Source organism: Marmota flaviventris, chromosome 1, assembly GCF_047511675.1.
Source record: "Marmota flaviventris isolate mMarFla1 chromosome 1, mMarFla1.hap1, whole genome shotgun sequence".
In the NCBI taxonomy this organism is placed as follows: domain Eukaryota; kingdom Metazoa; phylum Chordata; class Mammalia; order Rodentia; family Sciuridae; genus Marmota; species Marmota flaviventris.
Window position 1 is genome coordinate 207,466,927 of NC_092498.1, and position 19,353 is coordinate 207,486,279.

The 19,353-nt window shown below is 42.7% G+C and overlaps 1 protein-coding gene across 1 annotated transcript; it reads right to left on the reverse strand.

Moving 5' to 3' along the window:
* Positions 1-4,360: 4,360 nt before the first annotated feature.
* On the reverse strand, positions 4,361-5,311 carry LOC139705190 (olfactory receptor 10H5). Its single transcript, XM_071609765.1, has one exon. It carries the CDS (start codon positions 5,306-5,308, stop codon positions 4,361-4,363), a length of 948 nt encoding a protein of 315 aa, XP_071465866.1. The 5' UTR covers positions 5,309-5,311.
* Positions 5,312-19,353: the final 14,042 nt, after the last annotated feature.

The following is a 19,353-nucleotide window of genomic DNA, read 5'->3' on the forward strand; positions in this document are numbered from 1 at the left end:
CCATCAGGGGACTTTTGCAAGTTCCTGAGTCCTTTTAGGTTACAACTGAGAGAGGTGGAGATGTTCCACACCGTCTCACAGGCCAAAGACAGGGGTGCTGCTTAGTGTCCTACAGCACACAGGATAGCCTCCCCGCAACCGCTCCTGTTCGAAGGACCAAAGATGACCAACCTCACACACTCACTCAACAAACATTGACAGAGCACCTACTGTGTGCCAGGTACTTTTCTGGACACCACAGGGGATATAACACTGAACCACTTAGACAAGATCCCTAATCTCAGTGCTCACACTTGAGAGGGAAGACAAGGATAGGAAGGAAACAGAACCAGCCCTCGGCATGCCATGCTACACCCCCGATTCAACCAACTGGGGGATGAAAATATCTTAAAAAGTGGCATCTGTACTGAACCCATACAGATTTTTCTTACCATTATTCCCCCAAATAATACAGTGCAATGACTATTTACATAGTGTTTACATTTTATTAGGTATTCTAAGTCATCTAGTGGGGATTTAAAGCCTACAGGTATATGTGCACAGGTCCTGTACACTGCCACACAGTTTTGTGAAGAACTTGAGCATCCTCTGATTTTGCTCTCTGTGGGAGGGCCTGGAGCCAGTCCCCCCACGGGGTAGTCAGAGAATCTTGTGGCGAATTAATGCATATGATAAATTGGGACAAAAGTTCTGAGGGAAATTGATGAGTTGCAGGAGCAAGTTGTGATGGAGACAGCGACACAGTGGCTGTCGGGAAGGGCTTCCTGAGGAAGTGACAGTTAGGGCTGACTTAGGGGTGTGCAGGGATAGGCAGGAGTGTCCCAGGTAGAAGGTGGGGTCGGTACAAAGGCTCTGAGGTCCACGTGTGGTTGGTTAGCCACAGCTGGCCAGAGGGACGGGAGGGCTGGGGGCTGAAGAGTGCACGTGGAGACCGAGCAGGGGATGACCCTGTGTCCTGGGTGGCCGCATGAGAGTTTGTACCACTTCCTAAGAAAAGAGGACCATTTAACAATTCCCTTTTAGGAAGACCCCTCTGACTGCTGGGCACAGACACCTTTGTAGCTTGGGGTTGGAATAAGAGGGAGAGTATTCCTGAGGAGGGACTGGAATTCCCTCCTCAGGAAGAGCGGGCCAAGGGAAGGCGGAGCGTGGCCTCTCTGCAGCTGGCCGTGGTCCCCAGAAATTGGCATCTGTAACTCAGGGCTCCAGTTAGCTCAGGGAGGGTGTCCCTGAAAGTCTGCGGCAGCCTGTTTTCATGCTCTGTGCCCTAATCACCTCTCTGGGCTCTGCCTTGGGGACACCAGTGAATGTGGCACAGAGGAGACCATTAGCAAGGAAGGGCACACAGTGGGGAATGCAGGCACTGGGGACTTCAGACAGGAGGAGCTGATTAGTGCAAGGAGATGAAGACAGGGCCCCCCTGGGCGGGGGGACTGGCCAGTGGGACTTCTGTAGCATCCGTGGGTTGGGGGTCATCATTCCAAGACTCTGTTTGTATTTACACAGACTTTGCCATTTATCCCTATTTTCTGTCACCAGGTAAATTAATGGTGACTTCTATTTTTCAGTCTTTGAAAGGAAAAAAAAAATGCAGGTGATCTTTATCCCTTTGGAGGGCAACGAGGCAATCACCTCAAGTACTCAACTGAAGGGGTCACCCAAAATTCAGCACACGAGGTAAATATGATTTTTAAGGTCTTTGGGATTGAACCTGGGGCCTCAGAAATGCCAGGCAAGTGCCCCACCACTGAGCTACATCCCCAACCAAAGATAAATAATATTTAATGCAATATTTTTTTCATTCAAAATTGATATTTTAAAATTATACATATTTTTGGGTACAGTGTGATAATTTGATATATGTTAAATCAATAGGAATTTCAAAAACCCCGCGATAAAGCATTATATCAGCATTTAAATAGAACATTTGACATACTGCTCTTATAGGACCCTGTCTCCCTCACGACACTCTGACCCAGAGGTCTAGAACTTGCTACTTATAAAAAGCAACATATAGGGGCTGGGGTTGTGGCTCAGTGGTAGAGCACTTGCCTGGCATGCGTGAGGTCCTGGGTTCGATTCTCAGCACCACATATAAATAAATAAGGTTCCATTGACAACTAAAAATATATTAAGAAAACTTTTTTTTTAAAAAAAAGCAACATATAATCACTGAGTCCAACCTTTTTGATTGTTTCAAATGTATATAACAACTAATACTAAGTAAAGGAGTAAAAATAAGGTTTGTTTTAATTTCAGAAGGCATTAACATTGGTCCAAACTACAGGAAGTTGGCTTTTTCTCTGAAACCATGGAGAACCCCAGTGCTGGTTCTGGGGTTAATCAGAAGCCAGCTTTACCTTCAGCTTTCAGTCACACAGTGTGGTTCTCACCCATCCTCCAGGACGTTCCAAGCTGTCTGCGGAACCATGACCCACTGCAGAGCACCAGCTGTCCCCGGGACTCACCTGCACCTTCCCTCTTATGCGGCAACTGTGGGGGGCGAGGGGGGGCATTCACCATGTGGGACTTCACATTTCATAGGGAAGGTGAAAGGTGTCCCCAGGATTGCTGCTTACCTACCCAGGACTTCTAATGTAACCCAAGAACCTGGCTTTAGAAGGGATCAGGAATTTTTTTAGGCAAACAGCTCAATACAGGTTGAACTTCTGTCAACATCCAAAATGTGAAAAATGCTCCCAAGTCCAAAATTTTGGAGCATGATGTCATAACTGGAAAATTCCACGTGTGACTTCCATAATGGGTCACAGCCAAAGTGCAGGTGACTAAAAACACTGCAGGTAATTCCTTTCAGGACCTGTGTATGTGGTGTGTACGAAACATACATGATTTCATGTTGAGGCCCGTGTTCTATCCCCAGGATATCTCAATGTGTAGATGCACATATTTCAAGATCTGAAAAAAAAATTCTGAAATCTGAAATACTTCTAATCCCAGGCACTTTGGATAGTCTATACTCAATTTGTATTTAAACATGATGACCTTTTCCATATCAATTCAGCTACTAAAAAATAACAAAACAGAAACATGATGTTCAGTTTGACCAAACTCTTAAGGGGTCTCCCTAATTCTCACCCAGTAGGTATTTCTTCCTAACCTCGTGATAAGAACGTATTTCTTCATCCTAGGCTCATTTCCTTGGTGTTAGCTGGAGTTCATCTCTTGTTTCCAATCCAACTCTCCTTCCTCCCTGGCCTTCCCCCTCCTACCCCTTGAGAAGTGGGTGCTTCTGATCCCTGTTCTTCAACTCAAAGAATAAGTTCCGGGCCTTTCTGCTTCACAGCCGGGACTTTAGCGACTGACTTAATCTCTTTGTACTTCAGTTTCTTCATCTTCAAAATAGAACTACTGATTCTATTTTCCTCTTAAAGTAAAAGAACACATACGTTAAACTCTTAAGATCTATCATTACTCATTACTCGTTGGGTTTCTCAGTGGTAGAGCGCTTGCCTAGTATGTGAAAGGTCCTCGGTTCAATCCTGAAAAATCAAATTAAATTAAATACCAATAAGATACCACTAGGATGACTACAGTGAAAAAGAAAGGAATTAAAGTTATTGGTGAGAATGTGAAGCAATCAGAACACTGTTGGTGGGGATCTAAAACGAGCAGTCTCTTTGGAAGATACTGTGGCAGTTCCTCAAATGACTAAACACGGAGTTACTGTATGGTCCATCAATTACACTCTTAGGTATATAGCAAAAGATATGAAGACATATGCTCATGCAAAAATTTGTACATTATTATTTAGAGCAGCATAATTCATAATAGACAAAAGAGAGAGACAAAGCAAATGACTATTGATTGCTGAGCTGATAACCAGAATGTGGTCTAGCCAAACAGTGGAATAGCATACAACCACGAAAAGGAATGAAGCACTGATCCATCATACAACATGGATGAACCCTGAAAACATGATGCTGAGTGAAAGAACGCAAACACTGGAAGACATGCATCATATGATTCCACCTCTATGAAATGTCCACAAGAGGGAGATCCAAAGAGAGACTATATTAGTGGTTGTCAGGGCCTGGGGGAAATAGGAGCAATGATTGGAGGGATCAGGGATTCCTTTTGAAGGTGATGAAAATGTCCAAAATTGGCTGTGCTGATGACTGCACAAAACTTCAAACAATAAATTATATGGTACATGAGTCATATCTCATTAAAGGTGCCAAAAAGATGGAACCTAGATGATCAATGCTGAAAAGCTTGGGAGCAACGGCCGGCATAACCATTAACAAGGAAGGAAGGAGAGAGGGGAGGAGGAGAAGGGAGGAGAGGAGGGAGATGGAAGAGTGAACTGCTCACAAGCAGTCCCTGTGGAGGGCCAGCCTCTTCAAGAGTTCTGGGGAAGGAGTTTGCTGAGCAAGGTCTTCTTCATGGTGACCTTCAGCTCCTTGTTCCTGAGGCTGAAGATGATGGGGCTGAGGAAGGGCGTGAGGACCGTGTAGGTGATGCCCATCAAGGTGTCCCCTTCCAGGGACTGCGGTCCCTTGGGCTTGAGGTAGATGACAGAGGCAAAGCCGTAGTGCACGATCACCACTGTGAGGTGGGAAGCACAGGTGGAGAAGGCCTTGTGCCGTCCCTCTGCTGATGAGATCCTCAAGATGGCCGCCACGATGAAGGCGTAGGAGAGGAGGATGAGGAGGAAGCAGCCCAGCAGGGCCGTGATGCACACCAGGCCCACACCTTTGGCCACCACTGGGACATCCTCCCCACAGGCCAGCTTCAACAGGGGTGGGACGTGGCAGAAGAAATGTTGGACCTCGTTGGGTCCACAGAAGGTGAGATGGAAAATGGCCATTGTCACCACCAGCCCCATGACAGAGCCACCCACCCAGGACCAGGCCACCAGGCAGGCACAGGCACGGGGGCTCATGAGCACGTTGTAGCGCAGCGGGTGGCAGATGGCCACATAGCGGTCATAGCCCATGATGGTGAGCAGGAAGGAGTGGGTGAAGCCAAATGTGAAGGAGAAGAACATCTGGTTGCCGCAGGCGACAAAGGTGATGGAGTGGTGGGTGGAGAGCAGGTCAGCCAGCATGCGTGGGATGATGGCCAAGGTGTAGAGGATCTCGGAGATGGAGAGGGCGCACAGGAAGAGGTACATGGGGGTGTGGAGGCTGCGCTCGCTCCAGATGGTGGCCATGATGAGCAGGTTGCCCAGCAGCGTGAAGAGGTACATGAGCAGGAAGAGCAGGAAGAACATCAGCTGGAGGTGGGGGAAGGCGGAGAAGCCGATGAGGATGAACTCCGACACGAGGGTATGGTTAAGTCCCAACATGGCAGTCACACTTGACAGAGGAGACAGAAAAGAAGCCTCAGTGTTTGGAGCACTGGGTCACCTGGGAGTTCTTCCTAGAAGGACCCCTGAGGTGCTCCTTCACCTGTCCAGTCATTGTCGGTCCAGATGTGAAAAGACTGTTATACAACTGTCCCATGTGTTAACAAGATTGGTTCTGAGATGCCCGATATGTCAACATCCACAAATAACCAGGTCCCTTACATGAAAGGGCTGCGTGAACCTGTGCATTTCCTCTCGTAGCTTTAAATCATTTCTAGATGACTTAGAATATGCAATACAACACCCACGCTCTTCAATACAACACCCATGCTATTCAATACAACACCCACGCTCTTCAATACAACACCCACGCTCTTCAATACAATACCCATGCTATGGAAATAATTGTTACACTGGATTGCGTAGAGAAAATGACAAGAGGAAAATCTGTGCATGTTCAATACCGATACAAGAATCAAAGGCCCATCTACATTTTTGATCCCTGGATGTGGAACAGATGGACACAGGGAGCTGGCTGGAATAAGGTGCTGAGTTTAAACAAGATAATGCATCCTAAGTGCACGACACCCAGCAGGAACTCAGGGAATAGTGATACTGGTAATAGTTATTACTGCTATTTTAAATCCTAAAGATAGGATCTCAGAATACCTATCCAGCCACAACCAGCTTGAGTCCCCGCTTCAGAGATGAGGGCCCTTTAAATGGATCCTGAATGTTTGTGACTTTAGTCTTCTCTTCCCTAAAATGAAGATAACAATCTCAAATGGATAGGGTTGTTATCAAGATTAAATAAGATTGTGCTCATAATGTACCTATATTATGAGTGTAAGCTTGGTGTAAGTACTTAAGAAACTGAGGATAGGCCTAGATGGCCACACGCAGATTCTTCTAAACCATAGCAACCTACAGGTATATCTTTTCATTGGTGAGTTTAATCCATTTGCCTTTTTGGTAATTACTCTTGATTTGGAATCAAACTGGTATCTTACTTCATATTCCAGATATTATAAGTAATATATATGTACAATTATATGTTTATATTTATTCTATAATTTGTACATATAAACACACAAATAAGCACACATTTGTTTTTACCACACCAAAGAACAGATGCTACTTAAGAACATGGAATTTTGCCCTATGAAAAGTCTTGTGTTAGGACATGAGGAAAGTCTAGATAAACTCTCAAATACCAGTATCAGGAAGACAGAGTCTCTGACTATTCTGCAGTAAAGGAATTAAATAATAGGTATATGAATAATTTCTCATGTTTAGAACAGAAATATCAACTTGAGTTGTGTGATGTTGCCATAGTAATATATTCTTCAACCATCTTTGGCCTAGAAGGAGAATTAAGAAATACTTTGTACTAGGGTTAGGTTTGTAGCTCAGCGGTGGATAGTTCCTACATGTGTGACGGCCTGGGTTTCACCCCAATGACAACAGGAATCAAAAGAAATTCTAAGAACTAAACGATAAAAACAATACAAAAAATAAAAAGGAACTAAATGACAATGAAAAGTTGATTAACAACTGAGTGAGATGGATTGTATCCTGGAACATAAAAATGACATTATAGAAAAATTGGCAATATTTAAGTAAGACGTGTTTGCACAAAAGTATTGTATCACTGTTGACCTTCAGGTGATTCTACAAGGGTTACATATGAGGCTGCCAAGAAGAGAAGTTGCGAGGGAAGTACACAGATTTTCTGTATTCTATTTGCAATTTCTTTGTAAGTTCAAACTTAGCAAATAATTAAAAGTGGAGGGCTGGGGATGTGGCTCAAGCAGTAGCGCGCTTGCCTGGCATGCGTGCGGCTTGGGTTCGATCCTCAGCACCACATACAAACAAAGATGTTGTGTCCGCCGAAAACTAAAAAATAAATATTAATTCTCTCTCTCTCTCTCTCTCTCTCTCTCTCTCAAAAAAAAAAAAAAATTAAAAGTGGAAAAAGTATCATTCCAAATAGCAGCAAAATCAACAAATATCTAGGAATTAATTTAGCCCAGAACACAAAAGACCTCCATGGAGCTCAATTAAACCTCTCATGAATAGAAAACATGGAAGAAGAGTTTTTTAAAAACTAGATGACTTTTGAATACAATAGTAAAAAAATTTTTACTATTCTTCCCCAAGGTTAATCTACACATTCAAAGAAGACCTATCAAAAAATCCAGATGAATTTTTTTTGAGAAAGGTGATATGTTTATTAGAAAACTTTCATGACAGAATAAAGATCATGAAAAAATTAAGTCATCCTTGAGAATGACGAGGGAAGAGGGGAGGAGGAAATCGCATTCCCAGATATCGTGATGGTCTAGAAAGCCATGGAAATAAAGCTCTGGGGGACTAGTGAAGGACAAACAGACCCGTGGGTCAGAATTAAGAAATACTTTGTACTAGGGTTGGGCATGGAGCACTGTGTAGATATAAAATGTACGATGATAAAATAAGCATTTCCATCTCTTCAAACCCTTATCTCTTCCGTATGTTGAGAGCTTTCAGTTCTATTCTCATTTTTTCTATAATGTAATTTTTATGTTCCAGGATAAAATCCATTTCACTTAAGGTTACAGCACATTCCAAAAGGGAAAAGATGGATTGTTTATAGGATGCTGTTGATAAAACTGTCTTTCTATGGAGACAAAAGCAGACCTGGACTCTCCATGATAACACATTCGAGTAAAGACCCAATTCAATAGGGCTGTGGCTCAGTGGTGGAGCACTCGCCTGGCATATATGAGACACTGGGTTCTATTCTCAATGCCATATATAAATAAATAAAGGTCCATTGACAACTAAAAAATATTTTTAAAAAAATTAATTAATGGCCAAGCCAAGGAAGATGCAAACATAGTTACTAAAAGAAATGCTGGATGATCTTTATGATCAAAGAATAAGAAAAGACTTCTCTGAAAAGCAAAACAAAACATAAGAGAAATAAAACCATCAATTTCGTTACACTGACATCATATATCCAATCACAGAGAGCCCTGTGGATAAAGTCAACAGAAGATAGATTGCAAGAAGATATCTGCAGCATTGAAAACAGACAGGAGATTAATATCTAGAATCTACAAGGCACATCCACAAACCAAAAAGAAAACAGACTGGAACCATGGTAAAAAATAGACAAAGGATAAATAGGCAATTTGCAGAAGAGGAGACTCAATAGGCTGAGGGCAACTAAGACTGAAGCTCACCAGCCACTAGAGAAGAACAACTTAAACCAGTAAAGTGAGAAAAGAAAAAGACAGAAGGTTCTCAACACACAGCAGTAGTAAGGTTTTGAGGAGATGAGAATGCTAATTTTATCATCACACACTATATATATGTCAAAGTCTCATACTCTACCACATAACCATGTATAAATAGTTTGTCAATTAAAAAAATAAAGATAGATAGGATGCAGCCATTCCAGTAGGTACCTGGCTGTTCATGTCCAAATTAGGAGAACACTTACCCCAAGTCCCAGAAACTACTCCTGGATCTCCACCTGAAGGACCTTCTTTCTCCCAGGTGAGGGGTTGTGATTGAGGACGTTCAGTGTAGCATCATCTGGGATGGCAAGAAAGTCAGGGCAGTCCGAGTGATCCCCACTAACTGGAGAAGTGGGGAGTCAAACCAGGGTGAGTGCACACGGTGAAGATCTAGGCAGCCTTAGGAAGCACAACCCTGACGTGGACACAGCAACACGGATGACTCCAAACAGTTCTGGGAGAACAAGGCTGAGATCTCCAGCAAAGAGGAATGGGCCACAGCTGAAGCATGCATGTGAAATGTACACATTTTATGAGAATTCACACAAATAGAAGGATACTCTTCTTTTTAATTGTAAATGGATCTTTTATTTTATTTATTTATTTGTATGTGGTGTTGAGGATTGACCCCAGGGCCTCACACATGCCAGCCAAGTGCTCTACCACTGAGCCACAACTCCAGCCCCAAGGATACTCTTTGATCAAATTGGAATGAGCACCTGAGGGGGACAGGAGTGACACATGATGATATATAAATAAGACTGTCAAGTTGGGCAGATCAACCTGGATAGTATGTCATCTGCTAAGGAGTTCAAGGAACTCAAAATCTGCGGTTTACGTTTGAAAAAACATTTGTGAACATACATTTTTCACACACGTATGTATATCATTGATGAACTCAAGCTACTGTTGAGAACAGATTTTCAGTACTTAACTTGGGACAAAGTTCATTTCAGTATCACAGACTTGCCCTCAACCCTGCCTGCTAGCTGGTTGCTAGGTGTTCTTTTAGCACCAAGGTCAGTGCAGTGCTAGGCAGACTCAGAATCCCACCCCCAAAAATGGACGATTTGGCTGGACTCAGGGGAGGTCATCTCACACCTGAAAGAAGCATTAGTGAGCTAGAGAGAACCAGCCAGAGGGACCAATGACTGGAACACATCTGTCACCTCTGTCTTCCTCATTTCTCTCTCCACCCAATTGTGCCTGCCCATCTCACCTCCTCTGTCTGCCAGTGACAATTGCCTCTGGTTGAGGGGTCATGGAGACCCGTGGCTCAAATCACAAATTCTCACTGTGTTGGGATAACCAGAGGCCTGCCCTCATGGGTTCCCTGTGTGGGTGACATGCCGAGCATTCCACACCACCTTCTCAAGTCTTGCTAGCAGGAAGACTATCATTGCCATCACCTATCGTCACTGCTCGTGGTTCTCTGTGGAGCAGGTTGTCACTCATCCTCACCCACATTGGCCCCATGGCAGTCCAGGGCTTCTACTCTTTCCAGGCTAATGTCCCCTCTGATAGTGAATGTCCTCTGCCCTCGGCAGGCTCCGGGGGTCTTGCTCCTCAATGCACGTTACTGAAGTCATCCAAAAGGCTTTCTCAGCTCCCTCTCCCCTGGCAGGTGCTCCCTTCTCTCCTTTCCCAGAACAATCCCTTGGTGAGACTTTCCAACCCTTCTCAAAGTTCCTGCAGGAGCCTGGATCTCTGGGAGGAGAAGGGCCAGAGTCCCCCTCAGCTGCAGTCTCCCAGGCAGAGCCCCAAGCTGGAGCACACGCAGGCTGGCTCCCAGATCCTGTACCAGAGCCCTCTCCTCTCAAGGGGATGCTGTTCAGCCTCTGCAGCTCTCTTTGCTTGTGCACCTGTGCCATAGAGGGTGTATACAGGGGCAAAGGTGGCAGAGCTCAGCAATGACACAGAATTACCCGGGTGTGAAATACACACTGCAAGTGACACTCATGAAACTCTCAGTCAGGAACGGAGATGATGTCACTCACTCCACATAAACCTACTGATCACTTATCAGATGCTCATCTGAGATCGGGTTAATCTAGGAACACAGCAGCTCCATGCCCAAGGAATTTGTGCTGGTTAAACACTGTCCCTTCAACTTCATATCTACCCCAGAGTGCGACCTTATTTGGACACAGGGTCTTTGCAGATTTAATCAAGGGAAGACCTCAAGATGAGATCATCCTAGAGTAGGGTGGCTTTAACTCCAGTGACTGGTGTCCCCATAAGGAAGAGAGGGGAGAGAGAGAGAGGGGGGGGGGAGGGAGGGAGGGAGGGGAAGGCTGTGTGAAGATGGAGGCAGAGACTGGAGAGATGCAGCCACCAGAAGCTGAATGAGGCAAGGAAGGACTTCCCTGAGTCTTCAGAGGGAGCATGGCCCTACTGACACCCTGATCTCAGACTTTTGTCCTCCAGAACTGTGAAAGCTAATTTTTCTTGTTTCAAGCCATCAGACTTGGGGAAATTTGTAAAGGCAGCTACAAGAATCTAATATAAGTTTTATAGGCCAGGCTATATGGGCAATGACCAAACAGACTCCATTTTACCTGAGACTCCATATCATGTAAGAAATGCTTCTCCCACGGGAAAGTCCTGCCTCTGTACTCACTAACAGTTACCTAGCATAGCATGCATGGCAACGAAAAATGGCAATTCTTATGCAATGCAAAATTGTTCTCTTTGGGTCCCATGTTTCTTGGGCAATGTACCTTGACAGAGACTGATTATGTAGATGTTATAACCGTTCTCTAACTTGTCATTTTGACCCACTTCCCTTCTGCTTGCTTGCTGCAATGCCAACCTGAAAAGTCCTGTGGGAAATACCAATGTACCCACTGCATTGTCTCGCTAACTGCCCAGTTCAGCTTATGTACCTGCTTGCTTGCAGCTATGTTTTTGCCTTTAAATGTCCTAAAATGCTCAGACTTGGGGGTGTTCCTTGCAGAGAAAGTTATGGGTCCTGCAGGGAGAAGTTGTCAGCCACCTGGCTAAATAAAGACTCTTCAATTTGGACAAAACTGGGACTTGCTGTGTTTTCTGAGTGACCTGCCCCACAACAATAAGCATACCCACAACTACATGTACAGGCACATACCGTGCATGCAGAAGCTACATACATGATGCAGAAACAATATGGGGTTATACATTTTTGCCCTTCTGGCTCAGAAATGTCTCCCTATAATCCAGCACAAGGGACACCACCTGTCCCAGAACACACCTGAAGACCAGAACAAATTTGGGAAGGGGGCAGCTGTGGGCAATAGAACCCCTACCCCACATTAGTCCACTCTCCTCACCTGTCCCCAAGTCAGGGCCTTCCTCTGCTCCAGTGTTCTCTGATCTTACATCTTCAGCCTTCAGCACCCACAGGACTTGCTAACGCATCCCAGAAAGTGGCCCTGGAACAGGGTTCCACTTACCTTCCTTGGAGACCTCTGGGGAGGCCCTGCAGCCCAGCCTGGGGTGGCCATGGTGGGAGGGACCGGAGGTTTATCTCTGTAGATGTCTTCCCCTGTGGCAGGTTCCCAGAGGCCTCCCCATGGAGCCTGTCTGGGGATGAGTATTTCACCACCCTCATGGAGGATGGATGTTCATGGAGGGTGGATGTCCTCTCTCTCCCTCCCTAGCTGTATAATCTTATTTACTTCCTGCCTTTATTCTTCCCCTCCCTTTCCTCTGCCTCCCTTTCTTCTCCCCTTCCTCATTCTGCCTGGGAACCCCCTCCTCCCACCACTGTCACACTGTCTCAGTCCCCTTCTCCTTTAGGTCTCAGTTTGTAGAACTTTCCTCCCAGAAGGTCTCATCGGCAGTCACCCAGCCCCTACCAGGGAGCAGACTGGGTTGGGCTGCTCAAAGGCTAAGCATTCTGGGAAATGCAGCAGATGCCAGGATGGTGACTTCTCTCAACTGGTTTTGGCAAAGGCGTCTGGAGAGTAAAGGATGTCTGGTTCTCAGATCAAATACCCCCTATTATTCCCTCTTAGAAAAAAGACACAATTCTTCCATTAACTTTCTTGTGTTCATTATATTGTAACTAGTATCTCTGAGTATATTTAGGTATTTTCAATCTTCCATGTTCAAAGCTTTGAAAATATTTATCAATCTTGCTATGTAGTAACCAGTTTCTACTTGCAATGTGTGAGAATATCAATTTCAATGCCATTATACCAGGCCATTATACCAAGAATCATTTCACAAATTTTTAAAGTCCTCATTGCTACGTTAATTTATATGTCTTTGATCATTATCTAAAATAAGTCTTTTCTTGAAAGGCTTTACTACTTTATTATGTTGATAAGGAAGCTGAAGCTTAATAAGAACAGTGAATAGACCAAAGCAGTGGAAAAAAATGGCTAAAATTCATTCCTAGAAATGACTGCTCCTTGCTGATCCTGGTGGTGCATGCCTGTAGTCCCAGTGGCTCTGAGGCTGAGGCAGGAGTGTAGCAGGTTAAAAGCGAGCCTCAGCGACTTAGCGAAGCTGTGTGCATAGTGAGACCCTGTCTCAAAAAATAAAAGGGCTGGTGATGTGGCTTAGTGGTTAGGCACCCTTGGGTTCAATAGCTGGTTACCACCCCCCCCAAAAAAAAAAGAAAAGTAATCGCTTCAGTCAACTACAGTGAAGAATAAAAGCAAAATGAAGATATTTGCAGGAAAACAAAGATTTAGGAGGTTACCTACCACTAACCAAAATTCCAAAAGATGTATTTGAAGGAGGAAAAAACCCTGGAAGTATATAGTGAACCATATATAATGTGAACGTTAAGAAAAAAAATTAAATGGTAAAAATGTAGGTAAATTCAGCCAATTATTTCATGTAAAGAAAAAAGTGTCTAATAATATCTATAAAGCACAAAATGGAAATATTAGATAACACTGTATATAATATTATATATATATATATATATATATATATATATAGAGAGAGAGAGAGAGAGAGAGAGAGAGAGAGAGACTGTATATAAGAAACTAAAACTTTATACAATCCATATATTGTTTTGGTCAGGAGTCAACATACCATTTGTTCACAGATGGCATAATTGTCTATATAGAAAATCCTGCTAGGTGTGGTGGTACATGCCTGTAATCCTAGTGACTGGGGAGGCTGAGACAGGAAGATTCCAGTGTCAAAGCCAGTCTCAGCAACTTAGTGAGATTCTGTCTCAAAAATAAAAAAAAAAAACAAAACAAGGGGTTGGGGTTGTGGCTCAGTGTTAGAGCGCCTGCCTGGCATGTGTGAGGCATTGGGTTGGATTCTCAGCACCACATATAAATAAATAAATAAAATCAAAACATTCATCAACAAAAATAAATAAATAAATAAATTTAAAAATAAGAAATAAAAAAGGACTGGGCATGGGGCTAAATGGTTAAGCACCCACGGGTCAATCTCTGGTATAGAAAGAGAGAGAGAGAGAGAGAATCTCCTAAGGAATCAACAAAACAACTAATTGTAATCACAAATGAATTTGGCATAGTAGGAACATAAAAGGACATTATACAAAATCAAATGGTCATACTAGTAATAAATAAAGAGTAAATAAAAGTTTAAACTTTATGCCTTTCATAATATATAATAAAATACAGTGGAAAGAGGTGTTAAATTTAGCAAAAGTGGCACAGTGGCACTGAAAATAATAAAACACTGTTGAGAAAAAAATAGTAAAATCTGAATCGATGGAGAAATACCATATTCATGGATTGGCGTACTCAATATAGTTATGGGGGCCTTTCTCCCCAAATTGATCTGTAGATTTGACATAATCCCAGAAAAATTTCAGAAAACTTTATTTAATAGAAAGTCATATACTGGTTCTAAAATGACTCTAAAATTCATATGGAAATGCTAACAACCTAGAATAGATAAAGCTATTTTTAGGGATGTGTGTTGAATAAAAAAGGGGTTGTAATAACATTTATAGACAGAGAACAAAGGTTATTTTAAGGAATACAGTCAGAGAACACATTGGTGGGGTGTTAAATAGACAGGTTAAGGTAAAGCAGAGAATGTTGATCATTGGATTGAGATGGAATATTACTATATATTCTTGGTATGAAGATTTGTCAAGTCACAGGGCTGTTCTTTGTCAAGCTATGGGTGGCTCACCAAATGTAACATATATCCCAGAAAGTTCATCTATAGTCATGAGATTTCCAGACACAAAAATGTGGAAACTCTAATGAGAAGCTTTGTGTAGGAACCTGGAGGAATGAGCTGATGATCTTGACACTTTTAAAAAACCACAAATCAGTTTGCCAAAGATATAATACCTGACCTGAGTCTTTAAGGAAAAGCAGAAAGCAGACAGTGCTGATGACCTATTTGTCTGTTAGAGTCACTGTTTCCCCACCCTGCACGGCGGCCCAGGAAGTTGATGAGTAAGTAGTCAGGTTCCCACAATCTGGCTTCTGATTGATTTGGCAAGTGAGATGGACCACCAGGAAATCAGCCAATAGTGGGATGTTAGGCCACTTATTCTCCTGTCTGCCACCCTGGTCCTGGGGGCTTGGCAGTCCTGCTAGGGCCACAGCTCCTGCTAAATAGCATTTATGTCCTGCTCAGGGTCTCACTGCACCTGGTAGCTTCTGCCTGCTGCCCCTGAAGGGCTAGTGATGAACCCCCACCCCCACCCCACCTTGGCTGGCCTCATCATGTTCCAGTTAGCACACTGGCTTTCTGAAACAGCATCTGTGTTGAAATGGCACAGTACATTCATCAATCTATTACTCACTATACATTTAAGTGTGCTACCCATTTCTCCTCTGAACCCTAAAACAGAAGCCTATTTAAGTTAGAATGTAAGGATGAAATACGGTGAGGAAAAGTGAGAGATTTCGGGTAGATCCATATGGATTGATCATGCACTACGGTGTGTGGTTAACGTGAGGAAAGGACACTGGATAGGTGTCTTAGCTCAAGGTACTGTAACAAAATACCATGGGCTGAGTGGATCACACTGAAGGCACGTATTTCTCACAGTCCTAAAGCCTGGGAAGCCTAAGATCCAACCATTGATCAGTTTGGTTCCTAGTGAAGGCCATCTTCGTGGTTTGCAGATGGAAAGCTTTTTGCTGTCTTCACAAGGCAGAGAGTGCTCTATCTCATCCTCTCTACTCTTCTTAGGACACTAAGCGCATGATGAGTGTCCAAGCTTGTGCACTCAGGGAACCCTAATAACCGCTACAGGTACCAAACTCCAAATGCCACCCTAATGGCAGGGCTTCAAAATATAAGTGGAAACAGGAAAAAATTCAGTACACGACAAGGGGTTAACAGGAGGAAGTTCATACAAGGAACACTGGCCTACGCTTAGAAGACTGTGATCTATCAACAGATGGTGAGTGAAGGGCAAGAGGGAGGTGGCATTTTAGAATGTCAGAGAAAAAGGACACTGAGAGAACTGTACTTGCATGAAGAAAAAAAAAAATAAAGCTGAGGCCATGAACACCATATGGGGAATCACTCATGTTATATAAAGTAGTCTTAGTGAAAATAAAGACAGGAAAATTTAACAAGTCAGTCTCAATGGAAAGTACAGATTTATATATTTTTTTTAATAATTGAATTTATGTCTTGGACATTTTTATTTCCCAGAACATTACAAAATATATTCAATGACTACTTACTGGAGGAACAAGCACAGTGGAACTTTGGAAAAACACAAGTAAGGCGGTGTGGATTGATCTTTTCTAGAAACTTCATTTATTTAAAATTAAATTAAATTTAATTGAACTTCATTTCAAGTAACATAGGGTAAGGGTGCCCATATGCCTACAGTGTTTAAACACAGAAAATCCAAAGGCAGCACATGATCGGTCAGCACTATGTAGATGACCACATCCCATTCTCAAACTGGGCGGAACTCAAGGGCCCGAGAGTATACACTTCGCATCACTCACTCTGTACAATAGAATGGCATGGCCATATATAAAAGGTAGTTTAAAATCCTAAAATGACGGCAGACACACCCCAGATACTTATGGTTTAAAGTAAGGAGAAAGCTCAGGTTCCAGAATCTCATGGCCAAACCCAAGATCCCCCATGACATGTACTAAAACATTTAACCACTGCAAAAATAATGCACAAGATCTATTCTGTCTGTCCACAGAGAATCACAATGGTCAGTCCCACCAGGCAGGTCTGCCTGCAGTACCTCCAGTGTCCACACTGATACATGAAGAGCTGTGGACATGCTGTTAAGGAGGGAGGCAGTGGGTATGGAAACAGACGCGATCAACAATGCCATCCTCACTTACTCACACACTGACCCTTCACAGAGCAGACACCCCAGTTTCTATATTGTCACCTGCCATCGTTAATTTCTTTCATTCATAGCCCTTATTTCATCTTATGAATGGAAGTTTCAACATGAGTTCACCACCTCACTTTTCTCACAAAAATATAAACACTAGCATTGGCAAGAGTAATTTTTTTCACATTGCTACTGTATTTAGAGTATAGCATGCCTGGATTATTCCTGCTTAATTCTACATCTCCAATCTAGCATGCTGGCACACAAGGGCTGCTTAGAACTTCACCATCAAAGGCATAACTTCTGAAAAACAAAAGCTTGATTGCAACAGTGATACTGTCTGTCCTTTCCAAGGCTTCTGCTGATAATTTACCTGAACATATTGCACTCCTTAGACTCATAAAGGAAATTTAAAGAGAATTATTATAATCATGCTAAGGAGTAAGTGAATTTATATATTTAACTGACATGAGGATGATCACTACCTTATGAGGGTTTGACTTACAACTTCTCACTGTGAAAATGGTGAGAAAGTGAACGTGTTCAGGAGAAAATGACTTTGGTTTTCAAAGTCTAATCTCATGCTGGGGTAGTGGTATGCACTACTGCGCTTTTTGATGAGGCTGGAGAGCTGTGGTGATTGCAGTCCATTTGGCTCCCTTTTCAGGACCATAAAAACTGATATTGTACAGTGTTCTGTATTCAATGAATTAAATGAGATATTTTAATATTTTATTATTAAATAGCCCATAGGATAATATAAGTGATCTCATCAAATTCTAGGTAGTCTAGGCTCAACTGTGATGTTCAGTAAGTTACCTGCTTTAAGCACATTTTATACAATATCATAAATTCACATTTAACATATGAATTTATGATATTTATGATATTGTCACCTTAGTGTGGGCTTATGATAACATTGAAAGTTGAAAGGTATCTGTATTCATCGAGTGTGGGAAGCCATTCTTGCATGTGATTGGGCACCTCCCTGATTGGGTGTGAGGCGTTCTGGCCAAACTGTGTTGGAGCTTATCCCCGCCCTCTCCAGGTGCGAGAGCCTGTCCGTGTGGGGGTGTGACTGACCATTGACCCTGAGACCAATCACTGACCCTGACCTTGGAATGCTGCCCCCCTCGACCTTCATTGGATGGAATTTTCCCCTGAATTTCTTGTTCCCCAATAAAAGGCCACTTCCTGGCGTGCCCTCTCTCTCTCTCCTGCTAGTCCTGAGTCAGCTTTGCTGCCCCACCGGGTGGTTCCAGGCGAGAGCTAGAGGGAGGGCTGTCTCGGACCTGGTCAAAGAAAAAGGTAATTGAGTCTTGTGTGTTTATTTTGATCTCACTAGTTAACTTCTATGCTACAAACCTCTTGTATGAAACCAGCGTGCTGGCTGCACGGTGGAATCGAGAACACTGTCCAATGCAATGTAGGAAATATAATAAGTGACAAAGGCAAAAACTAGAGCCAGACTCACATAGCAAGGCCTTATGAAGACACTATCACACACCTCTGAAAGCAGATAATGTTCCTCAGTGAATAAAATGGATCAAGATGAAAACACAGACATCCTGTAAATTTGTCTTTAAATACTGGTAGAACAGAATACATTGTGAGTCACAAAAATGAACAGGACTTCCCTATTCTCACTAAGATGACTGACATATATATCTCATAAATTAGGTTTGCTTTCTTTCCATTACTTTGGCTTCCGGTAGAACTAATGTGGTTACCAAAGATCAAATGCATTCAGCTCATCAGCACATCCAAGGAGATGCCTCACTGCACCGCATCCAAGCCAATCCCTAAACAAATACCCATACTGATGGACATTCTATGGAGAATGCCTTCACTGATGAGCCACATAGCCATTTACAGATGTTGGATGGACTGACTAGTTCACTGCATCCTGTTTGACAAAAACTATGGCCTTGGTGGAAGGACAAGTTACAATCAAAATAATCATTTTTAACAACATAAGGATGAGAACTAAAATTTATATGAGGCAAAAACACCTTTAGTTGTGAGCACCTAATGATGATCAACCTCAAACAAAAAGTGTGGCAAACTTATATATTGATCCAATCCACATGTATGATGGGATATTTGCAGATATCTTCTCAGTAAATGAAAAAGACAACATTTGTTAATCTACCAATTGTTTAGAAGGTTAAGAAAACCCTTTCTTTAAAAATGTACAAAATCCCATTTGAAAAATATATATACGTCAAGATTATAAAAAAGAAGTCACACTGACATTTAAAAATGTCATTTGTTTTGAAAAAAGAAAGATGAGTAAATATCTGTAAAAGGTAAGAACCTGACACATGAGCCCCATAGGAAAATCATAATTAACAAAATCTCATTTTCAATGGTCCCATTAACCACACAGTGGTTGATTAGAAATACATTTCTAATTCACAGACTCAACAAGGTTCAAAATGAAAGAAGAAAAACTTATTATGTGATTTGATTTAAAATGAAACTATTAAACTCACACT